At 41.9% G+C, this 27,261-nt stretch overlaps 8 protein-coding genes across 8 annotated transcripts; 6 read left to right on the plus strand and 2 right to left on the minus strand.

Moving 5' to 3' along the window:
- Nucleotides 1-8,008: 8,008 nt before the first annotated feature.
- Nucleotides 8,009-9,229, minus strand: LOC115562900 (casein kinase I). The gene has a single exon (XM_030385102.2). The coding sequence runs from the start codon at nucleotides 9,117-9,119 to the stop codon at nucleotides 8,112-8,114; it is 1,008 nt and encodes a 335-aa protein (XP_030240962.1). The 5' UTR covers nucleotides 9,120-9,229; the 3' UTR covers nucleotides 8,009-8,111.
- LOC115562893 (uncharacterized) lies at nucleotides 9,230-9,798 on the plus strand. Its single transcript, XM_030385083.2, has one exon. It carries the CDS (start codon nucleotides 9,319-9,321, stop codon nucleotides 9,697-9,699), a length of 381 nt encoding a protein of 126 aa, XP_030240943.1. The 5' UTR covers nucleotides 9,230-9,318; the 3' UTR covers nucleotides 9,700-9,798.
- LOC115562897 (uncharacterized) lies at nucleotides 9,798-12,756 on the minus strand. Its single transcript, XM_030385096.2, has 2 exons — nucleotides 12,461-12,756; nucleotides 9,798-12,403 (listed from the first exon to the last, which is right to left on the minus strand). Exons 1-2 carry the CDS (start codon nucleotides 12,615-12,617, stop codon nucleotides 9,858-9,860), a joined length of 2,703 nt encoding a protein of 900 aa, XP_030240956.1. The 5' UTR covers nucleotides 12,618-12,756; the 3' UTR covers nucleotides 9,798-9,857.
- A 14-nt stretch (nucleotides 12,757-12,770) lies between these two features.
- Nucleotides 12,771-13,440, plus strand: LOC149091784 (protein insensitive-like). The gene has a single exon (XM_089257494.1). The coding sequence runs from the start codon at nucleotides 12,870-12,872 to the stop codon at nucleotides 13,401-13,403; it is 534 nt and encodes a 177-aa protein (XP_089113620.1). The 5' UTR covers nucleotides 12,771-12,869; the 3' UTR covers nucleotides 13,404-13,440.
- A 746-nt stretch (nucleotides 13,441-14,186) lies between these two features.
- LOC108657711 (putative proteasome subunit beta type-2) lies at nucleotides 14,187-15,021 on the plus strand. The gene is made up of 2 exons (XM_018110366.3): nucleotides 14,187-14,371; nucleotides 14,440-15,021. The coding sequence occupies exons 1-2, from the start codon at nucleotides 14,191-14,193 to the stop codon at nucleotides 14,991-14,993; spliced, it is 735 nt and encodes a 244-aa protein (XP_017965855.3). The 5' UTR covers nucleotides 14,187-14,190; the 3' UTR covers nucleotides 14,994-15,021.
- A 436-nt stretch (nucleotides 15,022-15,457) lies between these two features.
- On the plus strand, nucleotides 15,458-16,881 carry LOC115562894 (odorant receptor 23a). The gene is made up of 2 exons (XM_030385084.2): nucleotides 15,458-16,250; nucleotides 16,361-16,881. Exons 1-2 carry the CDS (start codon nucleotides 15,520-15,522, stop codon nucleotides 16,779-16,781), a joined length of 1,152 nt encoding a protein of 383 aa, XP_030240944.1. The 5' UTR covers nucleotides 15,458-15,519; the 3' UTR covers nucleotides 16,782-16,881.
- A 419-nt stretch (nucleotides 16,882-17,300) lies between these two features.
- LOC115562899 (odorant receptor 23a-like) lies at nucleotides 17,301-18,622 on the plus strand. The gene is made up of 2 exons (XM_030385101.2): nucleotides 17,301-18,083; nucleotides 18,137-18,622. Exons 1-2 carry the CDS (start codon nucleotides 17,353-17,355, stop codon nucleotides 18,552-18,554), a joined length of 1,149 nt encoding a protein of 382 aa, XP_030240961.1. The 5' UTR covers nucleotides 17,301-17,352; the 3' UTR covers nucleotides 18,555-18,622.
- Nucleotides 18,623-18,782: 160 nt separating this feature from the next.
- LOC115562902 (putative proteasome subunit beta type-2) lies at nucleotides 18,783-19,650 on the plus strand. The gene is made up of 2 exons (XM_030385104.2): nucleotides 18,783-18,986; nucleotides 19,070-19,650. Exons 1-2 carry the CDS (start codon nucleotides 18,890-18,892, stop codon nucleotides 19,642-19,644), a joined length of 672 nt encoding a protein of 223 aa, XP_030240964.1. The 5' UTR covers nucleotides 18,783-18,889; the 3' UTR covers nucleotides 19,645-19,650.
- The last annotated feature ends 7,611 nt before the right edge of the window (nucleotides 19,651-27,261 follow it).

Below are 27,261 nucleotides of genomic sequence, written 5' to 3' on the forward strand. Positions count from 1 at the left end.
CTTCACATTTCTATGTACTCGCTAGAAATCACTTTCGTGGCTCATCATCGGCGCAAAAAGCAACCTCAACAGCCGCCGCCACGCCCACACAAAAAAGCCAACATTATAAATGCTTATGGGCAAAGTCGAAAGTCAGCCTCCTTTTTCTCTCTCTCTCTCTCTCTCTCTCTCTCTGTGTGTGTGTGTGTGTGTGTTTGGGCGGGCAGCAGGCGATGACTGACAACTTAATTGTATTGCTGGACAAACAAGTTTCCATTTGCGGGGAGTGGTGGCCCTAACGAGCAGGTTAAAGTCGCGGCCAACTTTCAGTGGGGCCGAATCCAATGCCAATGACAACACCATTAATAATTCAATTTGTTGTTGCTGCTGCTGCTGCTGCTGCTGCTGTTGTTGGCAATGGGAGGTTGAACCACGCTGCGTGGAGTGTTGAGCTGTTGTTGTCTCAATATTTGGCAATTACTTTCAGTTTCGCTTAGTTGGCCGCGTCAGGTGCCCCGGCACTTAGCGGTAAGCGATATCCTTAATCTATTTAACCTGTATGTCAACTCCAGGTCCTCGGGCTTCGAGAGTCACAATCTAAATTACCTAAGCTTCTGCCTTATATCCAGGATGTGTCGCATATCCTGCTGCCCCGCCCTGCCCTGCTCTGCTGCCGAAGGGGACGACGCGTCGTCCTCGGCGTCTGAAGTATCGTTTTAATAAGCGTTTCGCATGTCTTGCGCTTGTTTTCACTTTTCGGTTAATGGCCCACAAGTTGGCCATTGTAAAGTTGGCAGCGTTGCCGACATTATGCTAACTGCTTCCCATTTTGGCCCATCAGATGTTAACCCCAAACCTTTTTATCCAGGAAATGACCGTTCAAACGACCCGTCCATACTCCCACATGCTGCTTTAAGTGCTTATATCTAGGGTAGAGTATCTGTGTGTGTGTGTGTGCGTGTGTATTTAATGTTTTTCGAGTATGTGCTTATATTGTATATATAGCAATATGTTGTCCCCTCATGATATTTCACAGTATTCATGAACTGGAAATGACTAAGTAAATGCATGTTTAGTGAGTTATCAATTTTTTGGGTACGCTCTTGAGAGTAGCTACTCAGACTATGAATGGCTTTTTGAATTTTGAGTTCTTAGAATGAATATCTGCTAAGGATTTATAGAAATATATGCCTGTATGAAGTATACTAAGAACATTCCTTTGACAAAGACTTTAACAGGCTGTTGGGCTCAACTCAAAATCAGAATGAAATCGGAAAGCATTTAAGAGTCCATCAATCATTCAGTATAACTCGCAGTATAAGTATAATTTAATTCAGTATAAAAATATCGATTTAATCACCAATTGTGTATATAAGTTATTAAATTAATCAGTATTTAACTTGAACACTATTCATTTATCATTCATGACAAACAAATAGACTGAAACTCTTTCAGCAGTGCGTTCATGATTTAACGCTTTAAGCTGAATGACATTTTATAATATTTTCATGTTTTTCTTTTTTGTATATATTTTTTATTAATTTAATTTCTGTTAAATTTCAATATGAAAGTTTTCAGAGCAAAATGTTTTAATATTTTTTTTTTATTAAAATGAAATTCAAATTGTTTTACTAAAAGTCTAAAAAAAAAAATAAAAATAAATAAATTAATATTTAAATATTCAAGTTCGATTAAGCTGAACACACTTGCATTCCTCTGATTAATTTAATGCTAAATCAAAACAAATCGTATGTAACTTATGCGCTAATTGAATCCAATAAAAACCTGTCAAACATGAAGAAAACATTTTCGCATTTTTGCCATCAGTGCCATCTCAGCCGCCAATAGATTTCTGGTATTTATGCGTTTCTAAGTGCAAAGCGATTTCAAGCATTTGAGCTCGTTGTTGTTTTTGCGCCTGTTTGGGGTATTCACGTGTCAATCAAATGCTAAAAGCATCGACTTAACGGCATCACGTTGCATTTGTATTGAGCTAAGTGGCCATTTATTTGTGTGCGGCCCAGCAGCAAAAGAAATGCGCTTTAATGTGTATGTGTGTGTGTGTGGGAGTGTGCGTGTACAGCTCAATTTGTGTATGTGTGTATGTGTGCTTGGCAGCTGGCAGCTAAAGGGGCATGGTCTGGAGTAATGTGTTGGGCAATTTGTAAATGTAACTGGCAGATAGAAATCCACTGAGAATGCGTTCACTTCCGACAGGCGTCAGGGAAAGGAGGAGCAGGAGCGGCAGCAGTAGCAGCAGGAGTAGCGGCATCAGCTCAGGCACATAATCAAAATTAAAATAAGAATCTCATCGCTCAGGCGCAGACACAGCAACAGCAACAGAGACAGTGCCAGTGGGGCCGGGAGGGAACGGGGGGCGCCTCACTGCCACGCCAGATACATTCTAACAGATATGACACACAGAACAAACGACCCAAACAAATTACACTTTTTTCCTACTTTATTGCTGGCAATTTATTCGCTGGCTAAATTGAAATACACACAATTTACCTGCAGACGTCGTGACGGCGCTGCGCAGCGCGGCTTGGCGCGTCGCGTCGCGTCGCGTCGCTGTCCTTGCCACAGCGGACGGCGAGTGTGCGGTGGCAACTGTGACAGTGACATCATCTGGCTAGAGCAGACAAAAGTCATTTCGGGTCAACATTTCATAAGCTGTGCAGAAACTTCGGCTTACGGCCAGAACACGTTGTACATTAGACCCTTCAATGATCTAGCTAAGTAAACCTCAAGCAAGAAGCAGAAGGCGAGCGTGCTTGAGCTGATAATGGTTGTTAAATGATTAAGAAAACTATTTTTAAGAGATGTTGCAAGGCAGACAACTATATGTCTAAACCTATGGAGTATGTTAGCTGTAACAAAACATTTACAGTTTTAATTTACAATTTTTGTTTAATAATGAATGAATCCCCAAAGCAAATAATAAAAATAAAAATAAACAATTTACACAAAAACCTCTGGACAGTTCTATTTGAATTTTCTGAATACACAAGGTTTATAAATAACAAAATTTAATTACGCAAATAAGTTACAGGGTATTCTGAATGTTAGCTACAGCAACTCGCCTTCTGTTCAAGTAAATAAATTGAAAGGAAAATCTATACAAGCTGTGAACAATTATAATTGAATAAATCCTCAAGGTGAAAAAAATAAAAAAAAATATATAAAATGAAAAATTATAAAAAAAAAAAAATAATATAAAGGAAAAAAATGTTGAAACTTTATATTATATTTATTTTTAAATAAATTGGAAAAAAGGAAGAAAAAAAACGTTTGTTATAGTACACGAATATTATTCATTTTTATTATAATTATATCTTACCGTGGCTTATGTATGGCATGAATAAACAAAAAAGTTTACAATCTATTCAATCCGTTCGATCTTTCTTTAAAAGAAAAGTATTTCTAGGAACTTTCCGAATAAACTCAACACTAAGCCTTATACCACTCACTTAGCTTATTGCAGGGTATCACGAATGTTTACCAAATCAGTTCCAGCTTGTGTTCGGTTTTAGGAGCTGGAAAAGTTCAGATTTTAATTTAGATAAAGTGCGCTATGGAAATCAGCGGCAATGGCATTTCGCGTAACTCCACTTGGTTTATCCTAGCTCAAATCAGTAGCACAAAACTAAACACTCCATAAACACCCACACACACTCGCACACATACATAGACACTGAATTGGAGCAGGTGGGGACAGGTGGGGCATCAGGTAAAGCTGTAAATAGCGCGCTTTCATGTAGATAATTAATCACTGGGCACTGCTAACAATTTTCTGCGAGTTATTTGCAACCGCTTTTTGCATTTTCCTATCCCTGAAAAGTTTGACTCGCTTTTGCGTTTGCGTTTCGGATTTGTGTTCCACTTGAAGCTTGAATTGGGCAGCGCCACGGTGAGGGGAGAGAAGCGACGTGAATACTGGCTGCGAATGGTGGTGCTGGTGGGTTGGTCTTGTGGCTTGTTTTGCGGGCAATCTAAATGCAGTTTTATGCAAATTTATTTCTGATCTTATCGTACAATTTTCAAGTTCTCAGCCATGGCATGGATGATGAAAAAGCGGAATGAGAGTGGGAGAGAGAGTGCAGAGAGGAAGGGCGAGAAGGAATGGGTATTGCATTGTGTAGTTTTGAATTTATTGCTTAAGCTTTCATGGCAGGCGCGGAAATGAAATCAATTATACGCCCTGTTGGCCATTCGATGCACGAAAGGAAATCGAAATTATACGAATTAAATGAAAACGATTAAACATTCGCTCCTTGCCTGTATATATACAGAGTGATTTATCTGGAAGGGCTAGATTTGAATGGAGGGAATAGATTTTGGTATAAAGATTTCTATAAATCGTACTTACATATGCGATTTATATTAGATATGAAAAGTTAGCGTTTAATGCAGGTACTAGATTTAAAGACTGCACTCGATTTAGTATATAAAGTTTATATTAATCGCATTTATAAATTAACTCTTTGTTAGAGATGACTCCTTGTAAAGGAGTTATTTATTTATTACAGTTATTCTACTTTTAAATTCGATTTTTATATATTTATATGTACCATAGGAGGCTTTATACTAATCATTTCTTTTATTCATCATACAGCTATGATTTTAACTTTGTTCGATTCTTACATAAAAGCTGCTCTCTTGCTCTTCCTCTTGTGTTTCTGCCATTCTCGTTTTCTTATCGATGTTGCACTATCGATGTTAAACTATCGATACCCGACAAAAACTCGCTCGATAGTTAACAATAGTGCCATCCGCTCGAAAAATTACAAATGTAATCTCTTATTACCATTCTAAAATATTTATTTTACTTAGATACAATTATTCGCTATGTTTACTTATAAATCGGTTATCATTTTATAAGCTGTGATTAATTTGGTTTTATATGTGCTGGAGCTTCAAAGAAATCTGTAAGAGGAAAATGTGATTCCCATTTGTATATTTGCATTATAAACGTAGTATTTATCTTATTGAAAATGTTAACTAATTAATATACATATGTATTTATTTTATTCTTGCACTCTGATGCCCATTCCTCATGGATTCGAACCGGAGTTGAAAATTGGCAGCGAAAACAGTTTACATAAATACTGAGCACACTTGCATGGCCGAGCATGAACTGGACTGGAACCGAAGAATGGATGGCTTCGACATTTGGTGGGTAGGGTGGCAACACTCTCTGGCACTCGAGTTGCAAATGGCAGAATATTTAAATGTAACTCAATTTGGAGCGCGCTGGAAACCACTGTCCCAACAAGGAGATGCAGGACAACAGAGCAACACCAGCAGGAGCAGATGACAGCAAATGTGTGTGTCCCTCTACCCATAATAACAAGATATTTCTATTTGATTTATTTATAAGTGCAATTTGTGCGCATTTCTTTTGCAAAACTCTCGCCGCTCCCAATGCCTTTTGAGCTTCGACGACCACACACACACACACGTGCTCACACATACTTACATTTGAAATGGGGTGTGGTCCTCTGACTGCAGGGAAATGCAATGTTTTATTGACGACAGGCAATTCAATTTGCAAAGTCTGTAATATATTTTGATGCCAATGCGCAAATAAAAATTGAAATCAAATGCAAAGCACAGCTGAAAATCAAATAAAATAAGAAATTCAAATGGCAACGGCTGTTCGAGGGTATTGCTTGATTTTTGCCACGCCCACAGAATGCTTGAAAATGTCATAGAATTTGATTTGTGATTGCATATTGCATGGATAATCCGAATCAATATGAAAAGGTGGAATGTGTAAACGGAGATGAGCTAAAAGCACTCTGAATACCGAATGGAATCCATTTACAAGGTCTTAATTGTTTAAAATATTTATATTAGTATTTATTTATAGCTTTATCGAAGCCCTTTCAGCTCTCTAATATACTCGTAGTGTGGAATTCTTCGCCGTGTCTATGGGGCGCACCTTTAGGCAAATGTTAAACGATTCTGAGCTCTGCAAACGGTGTAAATAAACGCAAGAGGATTATTAATGCGGACACCTTATCAAAAATGGCAGCAATCAGCACGCTCAGTTAGCACCTCATTACGCGTTCGAAGGGCAGGCGAGTAGGGTGCGGGCAGTGAAGCTTATTGCTGACCAACCCATACACACACACACATACGTTAATGGCGGCATTTCTTTTGCAGCTGCAGCTGAGCGGCAGGCAACGGAGGCGGAGGGGCACCCGTCAAAGCCAAGTGGCGTGTCAATTGGCCATTAACATGGAGTTCAGCCCGATAAATATAAGCACTAGGAGGAAAGAGCAGCGCCTGGCACAGCGCTGTGAGCCGGGCCAAGCCGTGTCCTGATTGATGCTAAAAGTGTTGGCTGATTGAGGGGCACCTGGCCTAAGTTCTTGCCTACGATCTGACCCGTTGGTCAGCTTGAAAAATCTTTTAGCTGAAGGGTTTTCTTTTCTGTGCTGCTCTTGTTGTTGTTGCTCCTTGTACAAGGGATGTCGTTGGGATGTCAAGGGACTGTGTGGCTGCACGTCAACTTTGTCGAGAGTCTGACGAAAAATTTTAATTAAAAAATTAAATGCGGCAACACTTGGAAATTTGTAAGAAAATTGCTCATTAAAAGTTTTCACCTGGTGAGACGCTCAAAAGCGCAAATCTCGACACTAATTTTCTTTTTCATGTAATTATGTGCAGCAGCAAAAAGTGGCAGAAGTCGGAGAAAGCGGACATGACTAGCAAATACCCTGTATAAAAATGCCAATTAAGTTATATAGAATTTATAAAAATGTGAATATAATTAAGAAATATTTAGTATACAAATTCTCTAAATAGAAATATTCTACAAATACTCTAAATAGAAATATTTAAGCTTTAAACTAATTGATGTAACAACTGACTAGCAAATAAATCATATAATTCAATTTATTTTCCTATATAGAATGGTATGTGAAATACTAAATTAATTTTTAAAATATAAATATTTAATTGTATCATATCTATTGATAAAATTTCATCAATTATCCAACTACCTCCTTTACCCAAATATTTGTAAAATAATCATATACTTATCATATCATCTCATACCCACTTTTTACTTACTAACCACACAAACTTCCCTCCTCCAGCACACAATTACAGGGTATACAGCTTCGCTCTTGCGCTGCATGCAATTGTGTTTTTTGCCCACGCTTTGCACCCAATTTTCAGAGCACATTTGTAGTGGCAACTCCAGCGCTGCCAGAAAGCAACTGTAGAGAGTAGAAGTTGGCGCTGAATTTTTGAGCTCTTGACACGATTTCTGAGTTGGTTGGCCATGGTTTTGTCGCTCTACGTATAGAGTTTCGGAGCCAGTAAGCCTGCTGGCTGCTAAAATTCATATAAAATTGTTCCCAGCAGAAAAGGGAGAAGTCTGTTAGTTAATCCAGTAATGGCTGATTCTACGAACATATTCAGATGCCGTCGAATGGTCGTTGTAATGGAGACAACCATACCAGCCTGCAGAGCAAGCGGCAGCCATGCGAAACTGGAGGAGTCCCATCATAGACGGCCAGTATTGATGTGACTGTCTATGTGAATCCTATGCATATTAATAAATCTATCTTCATGGAGCGGCAGCTAGAGCAATTGACGTTTTATGCTCGAGTTTGGGTTTGGGCTTAAGCAGATCTGTTATTATGTCATGTTATATGGTCGCCATGGGAGATGGGGCGTACGTGGGCGGTCAGAAAGCTGCAGGCTAAATCAAAAGTGTCTGTTCGGTGTCAGTTTAATTGCAAACGTAAATTGGATGCTGGCGTTTACAACGTTTTCATTTGCTACGAATGCAGCACGGCTCCAGCTGCAATGTTGGCACTGACAGACATTTCTGGCAGATGCTTCGAGTGCTCTGCTCTGCACCCACCCACACACACACACACACACACACATAGAGAGAGAGTAAAATGCAAACGTTGCACAAATCTGAGCTGTGTTAATTGGACTCATTTTAGAAAACTTGCAATTGTGTATTTCGAATTGGCAGTTCGGACAGTTGACACGCTGCAAAATAGATTCGCAATCAGAGATTGCTGGACACAGGAAAATTCCTTATTTATTACAAGTCTCCAGGGTGTGCATAGAAATTGCTGCAATATATTGAAAGGATTTTATTTCTAACAATTGGGCTGCCTTCTATGCTTTGCTTCTTCTTCTTCTGCCTCTTCTCCTGTGTTGCTGATGTCGGCACTCTCGATAGCAGGAATCTTGATATTGGCGTAACCCTTCAGTTTGCACCAGTCATAGTCGCCATCGTGAACATATCTGAGGCGAGTGAAGAGATCACTAAAGCTGCGACGCAAGCCCAGATAGTTGGGCTGCTTCTCGAATCGCACCTTGCGGCAATAGATCAGATACGCGGCGAACTCATCGGGGAAGCCCTTGCACAATTCCGCCAGCTTGGTGGACTGCTTCCGCTCGGCCAGTATCTCGTACTTCTGATGGGCCGGCGCCGTCATTCCCTGCCAGGGCAGGTTGCCGCGCAGAAAGTACATCAGCATATAGCCCAGGGACTCCATGTCGTCGCGACGGCCGATCTCGAAGCCCATGAGCGCATGGATGGAGGCGTAGCGAGCCGTGCCCGTCATTCGGTTGCCCCACTTGAAAGGTATGTGCGCGTGCTCCTCCGCATCGTAGTAGCGCTTCGCCAGGCCAAAGTCAATAAGATGCACGGTATTGTTGTCGGTGCCGACGGTAAAGTTATCGGGCTTAATGTCGCGATGGAGAAAGCTCTTCAGATGCACATGCTCGATGCGCTCGATCATCTGCAGCGCCAGCATCAGCACCGTCTTCAGTGTGAAGCGACGCGAGCAGAAGTTGAACAAATCCTCCAGCGACGGCCCCAGCAGCTCCATGACCATCACATTGTACTTGGCCTCCTGAAAGAAGTTATAGACGCGCGGCACCCCAACGGCAGGCATCAGCATCTTGTACAGATTGTACTCGAACAGCAGCTGCGGCCGAACTATAGTATTCTCTTCCAGCTTGAGGGCGACGCGCTCCCCACTCTTCTCGTGCTCGGCCAGCAGGATGTCGCCAAAGGAGCCGAAGCCAATCTTCTGGAGAACGCGATACTGGCGTATGCTTGCGGGTACGATAATCTTTCTCTTGGGCTGACGAGGCATGGCTGAACACTCAAGTTTCTTCGTTTTGTTTTAATTTACGCTTTTTTTCGAACGTAGTTGCAGCTGACTTGCCTATCGTCTTTTGCTTTTTTTATTGCCGAATGACACTTCACTTTTTCAAAATTATCGATAGCTCATTTTACATTTGGGGCCTTTGCGTCTATCGACAAGTTGATTTCGATTATTCAAGTTTTTCAAAATGGTGCACTTTGACGAGATGCGTCTGCAGTATGAGAAGCGCATAGAGGAGCTGGAGCAGCAGGTGCTGGAATGCTCGCAGATGCTGCAGCAGCTGAAGAAGGATACCGTTGTCAAGGACCTGCACGAACAGAGCTATGTGCAGACGGAGACGCATTTGTGCTGGGAATTCGACATGAGCGAGTTCCCGTTGCACAACATAATAGTTGAGCTCGAGCATCGACGCGTCAAATTGCACGCATACCGCGATGACGGGGATCAATACGAAGAGGTCTTTCGCCAATTCGAGCTGCCCGAACACGCCGGCACCGACCTGAGCGCCAAGATGGGCATCTCTGGCATCCTCACCATACTGGCTCCACTCAGGACCAAAGCTGGCTAGCACGCAAGCAAACATACAAACACACGTATACCAAAATTTACATAGACATACACATATACATATAAATTTGTTGGTTTAGTATACAATATTGCTACGTGTTAATGAACAGAAGATTTATATATTGTTTATTTTTTTTTTGTTTTTTGTTGAGTTGGGCTCTAGAGCGGCCGCCAGCACTTCATGTAGGAGCAGCCACGCGAAGTTGGCGGCGGGCAGACGGGGCAGACTCGATTGGCTGGCGGAGTGGGGAATACCACGACGTGTGGCGTCGGATTCTGACATGGCGATTGGGCATTCATACGCTGTTCCCTTTCCAATTCAGCTAAGAGTTCCCGTTTCAATTCTTCCAGACATGAAGGCGCATCATTCTTAGGCTGAGCGCAATTACCGATTACTGCTTGTCTACTCAATTGGGATTTGGAGCAGACTCGAACTGGCTCCAGTTTAGTTGGCATCGAACATGGCTCAGCGCAGGCTGTTGGCGGTGCCAGCTCTTGACAGGAATCCCTTTTACATACGTTCTTAAACGAAGTTATATTTTGCTCACTGCATTTACACGCTGGGAGTGGGGGGACTTCTGGAGTGCAGGTTGTAGATGAATTGAGTTCTGGTACAGGCGAAATTGTGCACTGATTGTTGCGAACGCTGAAATAGTCGTTTTCTTGATGATTTCTTTTCGCTGCTATTTGATATGGATATGCCAGCAGCTCGTCCATGCAAAGCGAAGGCTCTGGAATTGTTGAAGTACATTTTTTACTCTGGCTGTCCGAATGCAAGTGAGTACACGAAACATTACGATCAGGAGGAGCGCATTTCTGTGGCTGCTCCGAATGCAGCTGAGCAAAAGAGACTTTGTGTTCGGAGGCGAAACATTTTGGCTCTGCCGATATTAGGTGTTGTTTGCTGCACGACAATTTTGGAGGAGCCAAATTTAAGCTGCAGCAGGACGCCCGAGGCTTAACGGCTGCACACGAGAGGTCTGGTCCGTTATTTTTCTTGTGGCTTACAGAAGTCTTGTGACAGCATACCATTGTAGCGCCAGCAATACTTTGATTGTCTTCAAAGAATTCTGAATTCACATTCCGATTCTGATTAGGATTCGCACAGGCATCGATGTGTTCGCTCCGATTGTGGCAGCCGTAAGAGCTGTGACTAGCCTTTTCTTTGGCTGCGCACGAAAAGCCTGTCTCTCTCGAAATAGCCGTAATTGGCTCGGAAGGCAGCACACACTCCGGTTTCCTATAATAGTCACAGCAGCTTTTAGTATGGTCATTGTTCGCAGAATCAACATCTGTGCAATTTACCTTTCCGCGCGTTACTCTGTATACCGTTGGGTAGACGTTGCATCTGGTTTTCTTCCTAATCGAGGTAAAGCAGTAACTAGGTTTTCTCTGAAAGCATCTCGGACCCTTAGAGTTCGAAGTTATACAGGATGTGTTACTCCCGGACTTGAACAGACCGGTCTTACGACTTATAACGTTATTGAAATTCGAAGCAGATCGCTGCTCCTTGCCATCGGGTCGGTGCTTAGCTCTGCTTTGCATTCTAGGCTTGGACTTGGACCGTTTAAAGAAGCCAGATATTTTTTCTTTTACTGACTTATGGTGTTTGCGTTGCGGCCTACAGTAATTTGTGGAACTGCGGCACATCGAATTGGAATGCATCAAATCCGAATCATAACCTACATTTCGCCACCTCGGGTTGGCCGCGGAATAGTAATCATAGCCGGACTCGGAGCGACTACAATCATAATCAGAATCAAAGTTCGGTATATGATTTGGCATCGTTTCCTTAAAGGGAATATCAACAGAGAGTAGCTCAAAGCTTTCTGGATATTCGTAGTTTTGTCTCTGTGTACGGAACATATTTCGCTTAGTTTTTAGTATATTGTAGGGTATCTCACAGTCGATGCCAAGGAAATCCACAGATTTCTTCTGATAAGGCGACCTTCGATACATCTCGGGCTTGTAATCGTAATCGTAGTCATAGCTTAATGCGGGCTCTGGATAATAGTTACTCCTTATGTTTGGTATCGGATTGTACTTCCACTCTGAGTCGTAGTCTGGCGAATATTTTACATTTGGACTATAGTCTGTATAGCAGTCACGCTGATTATGATAAGGAACCTCCAAATACTCAGTATTCGCATAGCCAGAAGGTTGTCTGAGTCTTGACCTATCTATACTGTTTGGTTTGGTTACGGCGTAATCTTGATACTCAGAAGGGTGTGAGGTGTGAAATCTATCGTGGAGTTTATTGGGAAATTCGCATTTAAAGAACGAGTTGGATAATTTCGAGTTTTCCAGAGTGCCATAGCGCTTCATATTTCGATAGTCCCATTCCGGAAAATATTCCCATTCAGGATCGGCATAAATTTGGTTATAGCTTGTAGGTTTGTAGTGTTGCTCATAGGGATCGAAGCTCAGTTGGTTTGGGCATTCGTAAGGTTCCATGACGTTAGGCCTGGGCGGCACTGCACTCATACGTCTCTCAGTACATCTCGTATAGCGTTCGGGCTTGTAGATATCCTTTCGACTATTTGAATCTGGATTCAAGCCATGCGGAATTGGCAGCCCTCTGCGATATCTGTCTAATCCAGAGCGTTTTCTGGCAAAAAATTTATTTGGAACCGTAAAAGACAAGCTACTTTCTCGACTGTATTTGTCCTTTATAGATCCAAATAGACCTCCGCCAGGTTTCCGATCTGAAATAAACGTAGACAGTCAATAAAGTGCCAGACGGGATGAGAATTCTTACACACGCTCTTGATGAGTTGCAAAGATTTTGCCAAAACTGTTGACGCGATTTTCTATCATCTCCGATATATCAATACTAAGGCACACAGACATTCTCTGCAAATAGTCTTCGTCCCGCTCTTCATTCGAGTGTATGTAGCGCAGGCCGCTCCATTTTTCCATGTTAAATAGCAGTGCCCAACCTCATGAATCCGTTAGCCAGAAACCCAACTCACCCAACTCTAAGATTGACTCATAATTTAACAGAATACTGTTTCGATTATCGGCAAGCTGTGCAAGCTTACCTACACTTATCGATTGACCGATTAATTTCATTGCGTCGCTCCAAGAGATTGAGGTGAATAGCAAATCTGCTCTTCGAGCATCTGAGTGATTGTATTGGATATTTCTGGAATTTCTAAAATTATTTGGAATATGTCGACTATATCGAGAGCAACACAAACTGAGCCATCGGATCGTTTGACGGCAGTGCAACTGCGTTTGGAGCATCTGAAGAGCATCTTGCCGGAATGCGATGTTGCCTGGGCAGAGACTCACGAAGTTCAACGTTCGCCAACTACAATTGCTAAGAGCGAAAGCACTCAGTTTGAGGGAGACAGATCGACAATCCTTATTGGCCGCTACCGAACAAGGGTGGATCGATCGGTTTTGCGGAGCATCAACTGGGATTGCTACTCGCTGGCGACGCGCACACTGCTAGAGGCCGTCTTTGACAAGGAGACGCTCGGCACGAAAAACCTATCAGGCGTTAAAGTCGACTCGAAGGTTCGCAAATGGTCTGCGACGTATATGCTCGATCCGGACAAGATCAGCGACATCGTGCAGGTTGTTAAGCTAAACTGCAAAGTGGATGAAAAGTGCATACGTAAAGTTATTGCCAACAAGTGCGGGGATGCAGCCAGTACGAAACGCAAAAGGGAATTCTTAAAATATGTGTATTCATTGTAAAGGTATATACATACATATATACATATACATATGTATTTGTCTGATGAACAGATATCTGTCTCCGTTGAGTCAAGACACAAATGTTTTATTTGGGGCTTCTCGTTCTGTGGCTTTATTCTTGCTTTTAATTGCAGCGGTAATTATTTTATAATGATTGAAATGGCAACAACAAAGGCGGACGCCGGACGCCATCATTATTTTAAGAGTGCTAGAAAATATGCTCTTAATTGCGGAAATATATTTCCATTTAAAAAATAAATATAAAATAGATGCGATAATTATGCGGAATACGCTCGCATTTCCATCACATTAAAATTTCAAACAATAGAGACAGTAAAATGCAGCGCCTGGATAATGGGGAAAACCCAATCCCAATCCCGAATGGCGAATGGCAAATGCCTGAAAGCGTGTTCAAGTGCGGAAAAGCTGAAAATTATTGTGAGGCAAAAGTGCTTTTTAAGTACCACCCGCTCCCACGAGCTGCAGAATGAGCCACTCGTAGAGCTCCCTCATAGCCAAATGCAATGCAATTTATGTGAGCGTAGGCAATGCCAATGCCAATGGAATGTCGAAGATGAATCAATTTATTATTTTATAATCACATAGCTAAGTTGTAAGCTTTCATTTATGTATAGTTTGTACAGATGTGATTATAATTTATTTGGATTCTCTATTACTGTTTGCCCTAATTGTCTAGAAACTAGTCTGCTCTCTCTAGTTAATCTTCTGTTTTAGGTAGTCTCGCTAGTAATATCAGCGCTAGTATATGTATAGTATGTTTCGTTATATGTGTCAAGTAATTTCCAATTTTCTACTCTATTTTTATACAATTTTCACATGTTTTTTTCATTCTTTTTTAATTGCAATTGCAATTGCAATGGAATCTCTCATCGGCTTAAAGGGCAAAGATTATGTCGTTCTTGCGGCCGATACCATGATGGCCGATGCCATATTCTTTTTGAGGGACAGTAAGTATCGATAAGTCAGCTTGCTTGATACAGAGACAGCTTGTCTTCTGTGGCTTCTCCTTTCGTAGATTGCTCAAAGGTGCGCGCCCTTTCTGGCAATTGCATGATGGGCGTGATTGGCAATGAGGGCGACACAGCGAAGTTTGCGGATTATATTGCGGCTCGTGTTTCGCTCTACGAAATCATGAACGGCTATGCCATGGATACGTCGGCAATCATACACATTGCGCGCCAGCATTTGCTGTCGTGCCTGGCCAGTCGGATCAAATTTGTGGTCGCGATGCTCATTGGCTGCTTCGATACGAAAAAGGGATACAATTTGTGTTTGATCGATTTTCAGGGCGCATCACACTTCCTCAACTATTCCGGACTAGGCGTTGGTCACTCAATATCCTTGAGCATTTTCCACACGATGTGGAAGCCCGACCTCAGCATCGAAGATGGACTGACTATAATACGTAGGTGTTTAAAAGAGGTCAAGACTCGTTTGGTAATCAATTTGCGTCATTTCGAGATCTTTGTGCTGGACAAGCACGGTGTACGTAAGCTGGAACCGTCAGGCAACCCACCAGTATTAGATCGGATATTTCCCCAGCGACTAATCCCCGATCCGTTCATATGAGATTCGTTTGCTGTACAGATTATACTGGAAATTTGATATTATATTAAATGCCTAAGAATCGATATAATTATATTTATTATTCTATCAACTAAATGAGTGTACCACCTGCTGATTGTATTGCACCTGCTGAAATTTGCCATATGGCATACAACTTAGAGCTAAACAATAAAGAAAACTTCAGCTGGGAGTGCTGGACTGGGACATACCCTATCCATATATTGTGTAAATAGAAATATCACTTAAAAAAATAAATATAATCCGACATTGGCATTGATCGAATCAGACCTACTGAGCTGGACATGAAAACGAATGTATGTACATATATACTTTATGGGGCCTGTCACGTCTTCTTCTGCCTGCAACACACATTTTTACAGAGCCATTAGTCGTCGCTTTGTTGGCGATAATTGCGGATACGACCTTCAACTTCTGTCCTTGCCATTGGCCATTGGCCAGTGGTGGTATAAAAGCCTCGGACCATGGGCTCAGCGGCCTAACAATCAGCCTGCTCAAGAACGTAACAGTCATGTCGACAATTTTTAACAAAAACAGCGTCTACTTCGGCGTTCTTTGGTCGTCATATTACGCCTTGGGCGGCGTTGACTTATATGACGGGAATTATGGAAGCATTCGCTATTGGGCTGCTGTGCTGCTTAATGTTCTCGTGACTTTGTGCTTGCCGCTGATGCTTTTCATGACCATGTTCAGCTTCGATCTACCGCTGGAGAATCTGATGAACTTCAATATAACGCTCACCTCGGCGTGCGCCTCTGTGAAATTCGTAGTATATGTCACTCAGCTGAAGAAGATTGTGGAGATCGAGCAGCGAGTGGCTCAGCTGGACAGACGAGCGGACACGGATGAGCAACGTTCTTATAAGGCCCAAATGGCCAGGAAATTAGTCATCATGTCAACTGTGTACAAATATATTTACTGCTGTGCTATTGTAACCACATGTGCTCCTCCTTTGTTTCAAAAGGAGCGCTCGTTGCCATTCCCAGCCTGGTTTCCAACGGACTGGACTACTTCCCTGACCAGTTACATAATTGCTGTGAGTCACCAGATTCTCGCAATAGTCGTTCAAGTGCTGCAAAACTTTGTGGATGATCTGTTTCCGCCAATGATCTTCCTGATCATTGTTGGCCAATGCGAGATGCTCATCCAGCGCCTCTCGAGCATCGGCTACGACCACTGCGATCAGTGCGCCAATGAACGGAAGCTCATCGAATGCATACGTGATCATCAGAAGATCATTCGGTAAGCCACACCATTATTTCTGCACAGCTAGTAATCTCTCTCTCTCTCTCTCTCTCTCTCTCTCTCTCTCTCTCTCTCTCTATTTCTCTCTCTCTCTCTTTCTACGTTAGCCTACACGAACTCACCATGGATGTCATCTCGTACCCCTTGTTGGTGCAGTTCGTTGTGATCTCCATCGATGTGGGCACCGCCCTGTGTGCTCTACTATTTTACGCCGACAATATGAACGACAAAATCTACTTTATCTCGTTCATTTTCGCCATGACCATGCAAATATTACCCATTTGCTACTTAGGAACCATGGTGGAGTATTCGTTTGGATATTTGCACTTTGCTGTCTATAGCAGCAACTGGGTCGATCAGAGCATTTCCTACCGCAAGAGCGTACTCATCTTTGCGGAGCGCACCCAGCGACTTCCTAAGCAGATTGCCGGCAACTTTATACCGATTGCCTTAACCACGTTCCTCGCTAACTGCAAGGCGGCCTATTCCTTCTGCACTCTCCTCGCAGACACTGGAGAAAAGAAGTAGAAGGGAAGCATATAGAATCGAAATCAATATAAAGTTCACTTTATGAATTACATAAATTATATATGTATATCGTTCTGTCAAATAAATTAATGCACCACCTGCTTGATTGGATTGCTAAATTTTGCCATATGGTATAAAGTTTGTAATTAAATAATTAAGAAAGTTCTGGTCGGAAGTGACCAACTTGGAAATACCCTAATGACGGAACGGAAGTGGATGTTGGACATGGATATGGTTTTTTTATGATCAATCAAGACTTTTTTGTTGAGATATAATATTTGCATCATATAGATACTAAACTTAATAAAGGAGAACTTGAGGCAGTTACTTACTTCTAGAGCTCTGCTGCTTTTCACCAAATGTGAGTCTCACTCTGTATAGGGTATGTTCAAGGCCCTCCGTGCCTTTCTCAAAACAATTTACAGGTTGCAATTAGACTTCGCTTTGATGTCGATAATTGCACAAAATTACCTCGAAAGTCTGTCCTTGTCACTGGCGCGCTATAAAAGCCACGAGCTTCGTATTCAGCAGCTTAACACTTGGCCGGACCTGGATAGTCACAGTAACAGTTATGTCGACGATTTTCAACAAAGGAAGCGTCTACTTCGGCGTTATTTGGTCGTCATATTGCGTCTTGGGCGGTGTCGACTTATATGACAAGAGATATGGAACCAGTCGCTATTGGGCTGCTGTGCTGCTTAATGTTCTCGTGACTTTGGGGTTTCCGCTGATGCTTTTCATGACCATGTTCAGCTTCGAGCTGCCGCTGGACAATCTGGTCAACTTCAATATATCGCTCACCTCGGCGTCCGCCTCTGTGAAATTCGTAATTTTTGTCATTCGGCTGAAGAAGATTGTGGAGATCGAGCAGCGAGTGGCTCAGCTGGACAGGCGTGCGGACACGGATGAACAACGTTCCTACAAGGCCCAATTGGCCAGGAAGCTAGTCATCATGTCAACTGTGTATAAATACATCTATGGCTGCGTTGTTGTGACGTCGAGCGTCTCCTTTCTGTTTTGCAAGGAGCGCTCGTTGCCATTCCCAGCCTGGTTTCCAACGGACTGGACTACTTCGCTGACCAGTTACATAATTGCTGTGAGTCACCAGATTCTCGCAATAGTCGTTCAAGTGCTGCAGAACTTTGTGGATGATCTGTTTCCGCCAATGATCTTCCTGATCATTGTTGGCCAATGCGAGCTGCTCATCCAGCGACTCTCGAGCATCGGCTATGACCAAAGTGACCAGCGCGCCAACGAATGGAAGCTCATCGAATGCATACGCGATCATCAAAAGATTTTTGAGTAAGCTGCCTCAATTGCTGTTGCTCTAAATCAAATAATCTATCTTAATACAGACTCCACGAGCTCACCATGGAGGTCATCTCGTGGCCCTTGCTGGTGCAGTTCGTTGTGATCTCCATCGACGTGGGCACCGCCCTGTGTGCTCTACTATTTTACGCCGAGAATATGAACGATAAAGTCTACTTCAGCTCGTTTATTTTCGCCATGACTATGCAAATATTTCCCATTTGCTATTATGGCACTATGGTCGAGTATTCGTTTGGTCGTCTGCACTATGCCGTCTACAGCAGCAATTGGGTCGATCAGAGCATGTCCTATCGCAAGAGCGTACTCATCTTTGTGGAGCGCACTCGACGCTTGCCCAAGCAAATGGCGGGCAACTTTATACCGATTGCTTTAACTACGTTCCTCGCCAACTGCAAGGCGGCCTACTCCTTTTGTACGTTGCTCGCAGATAGTGGATCAAAGTAATCTGAAGAGTGGATGTAGAGTGGATTATAAAACTCATGCAAGTAATACATAGAAAGAAGGAAAACTTTTCTCAAAACTCCCAAGTAGTAAAGCTGATATATATTTTAATAGCATATATTCAAAGTTTTTGAAAGCACATTTAAGCACTATTAGTGAAATTTTTAATATTGCAAATAAACGACAAGCAGTTTTTACTTAATTTTTATATCTTTGAAATAAGGATAAGCTTATCAACAAATTAATAGGCCAATCAACTCGTCTGGTGAATTTCTCTCAAAGTCACAGATAAAATTTATAGTTTAGCTTTTGGAAAAATATCAAAATTGAATTGAAGTATGGCAATGGAAACGATCTTGGGCATAAAGGGCGAGGATTGTGTGATGCTTGCCTGCGATACAATGCAGGCGAAATCTGTGATCTTTATGAGAGATGGTACAGAAGAGACTCGCTGAGACATAAACATATTTTTATTTACCTAAATAAAAGCATATCTAATCTTTGAATTTGCTTATTAGACCAGCCGAAAATTCATCGCCTCTCCGACTTTGCAATATTGGCCGCAGTAGGCGATGGCGGCGACACTTTGCAGTTCACCGATTATATAGCGAAGCATCTGAAGCTGTATAATATATCGAATGGCTATCATCTGAGTCCGCGCGGTGCGGCGCACTTTACGCGCAAGAATCTGGCGGATTATATAAGAACCAATACCAGGTATCAGGTGTCGATGTTGTTGGCTGGCTACGACAGCGTTGAGGGACCCGATCTTCATTTTATCGACTCCTATGGCGCCGCCATGCCCATCAATCATGCTGGCCATGGCCTGGGCAGCCTCTTCTGCGGCAGCATTTTTCAGCGGTATTGGACGCACGAGCTGAAGCAGAAGCAGGCCTACAACATATTGAGGATGTGCGTGGCCGAGATCCAAAAGCGTTTGGTCATCAATCTGCGCAACTTCGACGTGTTCGTCGTGAACAGGAACGGAACGAGTCAGCTGGAATCGATAAATCCGGCTTCATTCGATGCCGATATGCTATGTCTATCGCTGTCTACTAGTATTCAAAACTATAATACAAAATCGTTGAAATAGGAAAAAGTAGAAAAAAGTAGATCTTCCCTACAAAAATGTTGGAGAACATCCATGTTTCCAAGACAAACGTCTGCAATTCTATTGGAAATAGTCGAAATATGACATTTACTGTCTTACTGACGGTGTAATAAAAAGCTTCAAATTTAATATTATCTATTGGATATGATAGAAAGCTTGACTAGCAGCTTTGCAGAGCTTTGAACCTGACAGGTTTAAGCTTTGCACGTTTTGGCTTGATCTCCAATCAGTCAGGCAGTCAGCCTCATCTACATCTATTTACATATGCCATTCTCTATCAGCTGCATGCAATGATGTGTGGCTGAATGTCTTTCACATTTAATGCTGCTTAACTTTTGTCGATTAAAACTTTTGGTGGCTTTTTTATTCAGCTCTAAACTTGAAGGGATTAGTTGGGATTGGGTGGGCGTTGTGGTATGACAAGGGAACATTCTATGGTTGGCTGCGTTCATGTATTAGCATATGTGGCCTGAATGGATGACTGCCTGGCAGTATGAGGATTTGTTTGTGCAACAATGGCTAAAGTTGCACATAGAGCAACATCTCTATATATATGTACAAATATATACATATGTATGTTTGTGTGTGTGTGCGTCTGCTTGTTGTGGCACATGGTAACGTCAACTATTGCAAATCGGAAGCAGAAAAGCCAACATGTCTCTATTTCCCCATTTGAGCAGAGCAAAGCAGAGCAGAGCAGTCAGTCAGTCAGTCAGTCGTCCCGTTGGACAGACGGCAAAAACTCATAAAAATGTGCGCAGCTTGCAACAAAATGCAGTGGCAGCAACATCGCCTGCATCGTGTGGCATTGTTGCTGCTGAAGTGGTCGGGCTGCCAGGAATTGGCCGTCAGCGATTTTTATTTGTTTGCAGCCGTCGTTGCCATCACTAATTGGCCGCACATGCCAAAGTGTCACTCGGCGAGCACCGACTCGCCTGCATAGAAATGGAAAAATGAACCATGGAAATCTAGGGAAAAAAAAATGATGCGCAAATAAAGCCAACGCTGGCTAGAGACATAACAAACATATCAGCTGGAAAAATGTGAAAACAGTGCAACTAATCGAATGGAAAATACGAAGTTCCCAAATGATTTAAGCGTACAGCAGATGCAGAGAGAACGTGAGGGGCAGATGGAGACGGCATAAAAACAAATGAATTGAGTAAAGACAGATCATAATATAGTTGAGACTGTATATGCTATAAATGGAATATATATAGTGTGAATAATGTTTATGTTGCATTACAATCATAGCCCAAAGAGTCTTTGTTTTCATTGTGAACGTATGAGAATTGCAAAGAGAGGCTGTATGGTTCTAATGCTGGGTATGAGAGAAGAAGCCATGTATATATTTATATCTGCAGTAACAGCTGAGCTGGTTTGGCCGTGTCTGTCCGTCCGTTTACCCGCTCCTCTCTGCCTATCAATCTGTTTTCCCGTCTGTGCGCCCGTCTGTTTGTCCATATATGTAAATTAGAAAGTTCAAACGAAGCGGTGCTCAAATAAAGTTCCTTCCCACTTGTATTAACTATGGCTATGATATTCATAGATTTTATCGATAAATTTATAACTCTATCAGCATAAAAACTACTTCACAAACCAATTGAAAGCGCTGCTAATCTAATACGGCTGCCTCTAGCAGTTAAGACCCGTTGATTCATGCCTTAAGAGTCAGACATCCACTTACAATGTAAACAAATTCAAGTCTGACTGCTTCGAGGTACTTTAGTTAAATTAATGCGTTTCTCGCACCTTATGAAAAATACTTGAAAACTTTTCGTTTCTTACTCAAGTGAGCGTTTAGATAATGCGCTTGTAAGACCTGCCAACCCACTATGTCTGTCTGCCGCTCTATCTGTCTCTCCATGTGACTCTCTCTCTCACTCTCTCTTAAGCGCCGCATTCGCAGCCAAGACATGGCAGCAATTTGTGACGTTTAAGAGACGCAACTTGGAGGCAGCGACTTCTTGACAGGACATTAACTTGCGTATGTGTGTGTGTGTCATATGACTGCTCTGATGATGATTCATGATGATGATCTTTGCCTTTGCCATGGCTTGCACTTTTTTGTTGTTGTTGTGCCTTGGCCATTGCCATTGTCATTTTTCACTGGCAAATGTCGTGTGTGTGTGTGTGTGGGGCTGTGGAATTCCGTATTCTTCAACTGATAGCTGTGTTTGCCCGCCGGCCTCGTTTTTCGACAGCCTATTAGTTTTTATTATTTGTTGCAATTAGTTTACGGCCACGACAGGGCCCCTTTTGTCTGACTCGGCGCGATGCGGCTCCGGCTCCGGCTCGGCTTTTATGACACTTTTGTGCACATTTTTCAACGGAATGAGCGTCATCTGTTGCCGCTGGGCGGCTGTTTTTCTCGCTGCCATTGACAAAAGCCAAACAGCGGCAGCAACAAGGACAATAAGTGCGACTCGCCTGATATCTATGATAAATTATGGCCAAAAGTCAAAGTCATCAATCAGCGGGCCATGTTTTATTTGCCGCTCGTGGCCATTCGCCATTCGCCATTTGCCATTTGCTACGCCCCGCCCGCCTCGCCCAACTGGTCAACGGGTAGGCTCAAGACTTCTGTACATCTGCTAGCCCAGAAAGGATTAAAGTACATATATATAAATCGCAAGTGCGTTGTGTAGCTCAGGTGTCGCACATTTCGATTTAATTTTCATTAAAATTCATTCATTAAATATGCAAAAGGTAAACTGCGGCAGCTCCGCCCCGGCTCGGACCGCCTCGAGCCGCCTTCACTTTGAACCTGACCAAAGCCCATTAAAATTCCTTAAAGACCGGGCCAGCAGCTCTCGCCTTGACTCGACTCCTTTTCATTTTCGAGTGCTTATTAATATTGCAAGGGACCGGAGCCAGGATTTGCGGACATTATGATGCGGTGAATGCGAATTTATGCGACTCATAGCCCCTCCAACAGCCATAAAATGCCCAACCACTCTGTCTTCCTCTCCCTCTCTCACTCGCTCTTCGAGTGCCTCGCTCTTGCTCTGGCTTGGGCTTTTTAATTATGCATTTTTATCTGGCTACAGTTGCTGAGTGGGCCAAGAAGAAGCATTTTGGCAGCTAGTTTTGCCACTTAGCTATATCAACTGTGAATCTATTGCATTAACAACTCCTCGACGCCGTCCCACATGGCGTATGCGCAATTTATGAATTGAGCTCTCAGCGTATTGCTTTGATCAGCTCTGAACAGCCCTCGACTCGAGTGTGCCCTCTCGTCTGTGTCTGGCACGAGTGCCACAGCCAGCTGATGCCAGCTGTAGAGGCAGAATCATCCTTGACATGCATTGATGATGTCAGCGGCAGTTGCCACTGGCACTTACAATTAGCATCCGTTGGGCCTGATATGAATAGCGTATTTTCTATTAACTGATATAATACCATGTAATGGGATATTAGTAAACTACGGTATATTGCATCCAGTAGATGCTATATACATATATGTATATGTACGTATAATAATGCCTAAAGAGCTTCGAGTTGACATTTTCTCTTGCATTGATTTTCCTTCATCAAACTTTGTATTAACTCGGAAAGTGCTTCAGCCAAGACTTGTTCGTTCCATTCCCTGGACAAGAAGCACTCGGAAGCAAGCCTTAAAATGAATTGAAACCTTTTTTTTCCATTCTTTCACTTTGGTTTTTTTTTTGTTCGCTCAACACCTACGCAATTTACCTCAACTGCGCCGTGTCGTGGTCCCTGCTGGCAGCTGGCGCATGTTTTAGATATGCAATGCGGATGCCTTTGGGAAATTAACGGTACGTTTTAACGGCAACGTCAACGCTCGCTTAAATGTCTTTCATTGTGGCAGGACTTGGGGGAACGTTGCGCAATCAGCAACATTTGCACATTTTTAAGGTGTGCGTCGTAAACTGAAGATTGAGCACAAAGAGAGCAGCTGTAGCAGGACGTGAGCGAAGTAGGAATGAAGTACGACAGCCTAAACAGGATTGAGAGAGGATTCATTAATAGCCTGACAGATCGGAATGGATCTTGGCATGCTGAAAGGGTAAACCAAGGATTGACTTTCAGAAATCGAAATTATTTAAAGTAAGCAGAAAACAGTATTTGAATATTAGATATTGATTCTTATGGAAATATAAACTAAAATTCTACTCCAATTTCTTAAGTAAAACCCATTTACAAATTACCCATTATTAAATTTACATTTTAATTACAGCTTGCCCTGAAGAGAATTAATTGCATTGATTGGCATATGCATATATTTGCAATCAAACCTTGAAGCGCACTTAAAGCTGTCATGTAAATGTAAAGTTGAAAATGACATCATGTTTCGAGCGGGCCAGAGCCGATAAACAGCCTATAAATCACTCACTTTGATCTCATCGATATTTTCCCATTGTTACAAATTTTATTTCGTTGCATTTTACTGCACATAAATCAAGTTGCAAGTGTGTATGTGTGTGTGTGTGGCGCGAGGGGCGGCGTGTGTGGCGTGTGCTGTAACCCAATCAGCCAACTCGCAACAATGCCAGCTTTAAATACCAGCGGCATAATTTATGAGAGTACACAGATTCGAGAGGGTCGGTCGCATTGAGCGAGTGACCGGAGACAGTTGTGACATCAACAATGAACACAGAGAGAAAGAGAGAGAGAGAGAAAGGGAGAGTGAGAGCTCTGGGGCGCGAAACGAGTGTCGAATTTTGAAAGGGCCTGTCGTAATAACAGAAACAGTCATAATGCATCGCATCAAATAATTAGTTGGAGCTGTATATATGTATAGTAAAAGGCGTCAAAGTGCCTATTGAATTAAGTAAAAGGAATTTATTGAAATATTCAAGACAACAAGAATTTTTAATTAGATATCAGATTATTGAGTTAATATTATAGGTTGAACAAATGTTTGGAAAAATATATTAAGTGCTTATGAGGCAAAAGTTAATTATTATATAGGAATTTTTTAATAAAATTGATTTAGTGTGAAGTAAATGGTTATTGATAAAGCGAATCTTGCATTATAAAAATAAGTTTTTTATTTTTATTTGAAAAAATAAGGATATTGCAAAATATATACTAAATGTATGATTAATTAAAAAAAAAAAATAATAATTATAATCAATCATTTATTTGATATTCAATAATATATCATATATGTTATTATATTGTATTTAAAATCAAATTAAATCACTTATTTTCTTGATATTGCCTATCAATGTTGGCCTACAGCAAAATATATATTTTAAATATTACCTATAAATATTAAATAAAGAGAAGAAACTAATATTCCATTATAAACACATTAAACACATACGAGCACATTTATTTCCAAGTACAAGAAACTTTTTTCTGCTGTTTCAATTGCATGTTGCAATCTTCGCAGCAAGTTGGCAGCTCTCCCATTGGCAGCAGTAAATCTATATAATACATAACGTATATGTCTATATATGTACATAAAATGTTTTATATACTCCAAGTTTTGCCTTGCGTGTCATGTGCATGTGTGTGTGTGCGTGTGCGTGCATGTGTGTGAGTTGAAATAAAATAGAAAAAAAAAATGAAATACAGAATAAAAGTTGCAGTTGAACTTTTCAGCATTTGTCAGAGAGTCAGAGGATTTGTTTGCCTTTGGGGGCTGGCCAAAGCCAAAGCCGAAGCCAACAATTTTGCTGGCTGGTCCGCTGCTTCGGTCGTAGTTTTGTTTTTGTTTGTTTGTTTATTTTACGTTCGCCCCACTATTTGTTTTCTTTCCAATTTTGTAATTTCAAACTTTTTCTATTGATTCCATGGCACGCATGAACACCTTCAGCAACAGCGCCGATGACGACAGCAATTGCTATTACGAGTCCTGCTGCGATGGATGCGAACGGATGTGAATGCGGGCGATTCGAAGACAGCAACTTGCCAACTTCTTCGATTTGGCCAAGGGCCGAGGGCCGAGGGCAAAGGACGAGCACTCAATTTAAGTTGTGGGCGAATGGGATTGCCGGGCTGCAGCTGCAACTACAGCTCCTTCGTGCTGACCATGCGTGGAAATGCACAATTTAAAAGAAAACAAAACAAACACGCAACAGAAAAATGGAAAAAAAAAAAATGCCAGAGCTAAGAGAAAACTTGAAAGATGAAGCGAAACTTTCTAATGCACTTAACACTCTATTTTCCAGCCAAAAACTGTCAATGCCATTTCGCAACATTTATTAATGTGTCAATCGGACGGAGAACGTCCAGACCAGGCGTCATATGAGGGATTTCGTTTTCTAATATAAGAGCTCAAAAATAAAAGAGAACATTGAATTTGATAAAACTTTTCAATTTGACCCCTTGAACTAAAATATCATAGAACTAAACGGAGTTAAAGGTCTAACGCAAAAATAAATAAATAAAATAATAATAATTAATAAAAATTAATTTTTCAATCATATCAATCAAATGAATTACAGATACATCAAATAGAATATATTTTTAAGTTGAAGAAAAATATATTATTAAATTTTTAGATTTTACAAATAATAAATACAATAAAAAAAACTTGAACAAATATTTTACAATAAAGAAAATGAAATCATTAAAATTGTAATATATATATGCATAAAATATTTGCATACATTATATACAATGTAAATTGCTTTATTTGGAAGCAAACAAATTTCCAGAAGTTCCCTGACCTGTAATCATCAGTTATTAAAGTTTCTCTTCAATTTAAGGGCATGTAATATTCAAATGTTTTGTGTAACACTCTCAGCTTGAAGCGAAGCTCGTTGCAACTGTAATGCCCAGCGAGTGTTCATCAAATATTCGAACAAATTATAAAAGCAAAAGTCGCAGCACAAAGCGATTACACAACTCTGACTGGTGGCCCCAGTGGAAATCAGCCACAGAGCCACAGAGCCGCAACCGAGAGCGGAGTAATTCCTCGAACTGCTCGTCTCCCCGCCTAATGGCGATTAGGTAAATGAAAACATTGCGTGCCGGCGACATTTTTGTATGTGAGTGGCTCGGGCGACGCTTTATTTGCTATATTTCATGCCTGCCTGCACTTATCTCCAATTGTTCATCACGCCCACTGGGGCGGCGCAGCGGCAGCCGTTGGGTGTATGGGAAGGGGCCTCTGACTGGGATTACTGTGTTCAAACTGTGGGGCTGGCCGAAAATGTCATTTGAGTTGGCCAGCGAGCTTCGATTCGACTTTACGTCCTAATTACTCGCACAACACAAAAACGCCACTTCAATTTGAATTAAAATGAGTGGGCAGCACCACCACAGACTGGCTGTGGGCCATGTCCGCGGTGGGTCACAGCTGGCGCCACAGTTTTTAATTGCCGCCTACACAAAATTACCGCGCACTGTTCAGCCACGAAAAAATCTATGAATTGCCAACGGTGCGGGCCATCGCGTCGCTCGTAATGGCTTATAATCGATTTAAGCAGCGCCATTATGATGGCCCCCAACAAATTGCACTTTCGGCCATGACAAATGGGCTCCGGTTGAGACAACTACTGAGACTTTACAGCTGAGTCTTGCTGGAGTAGAGCAGAAGACAAAGAAACAAAAGAAACCAAATCATCATCAAATCAAATCAAGATGCTTTCAGTTCAGCTTACATTTGCTTTTATGCAAATT

The sequence above is a fragment of the Drosophila navojoa genome, chromosome 3 (genome assembly GCF_054131105.1).
Source record: "Drosophila navojoa isolate 15081-1374.11 chromosome 3, UAZ_NAV_1.0, whole genome shotgun sequence".
NCBI classification, from domain to species: domain Eukaryota; kingdom Metazoa; phylum Arthropoda; class Insecta; order Diptera; family Drosophilidae; genus Drosophila; species Drosophila navojoa.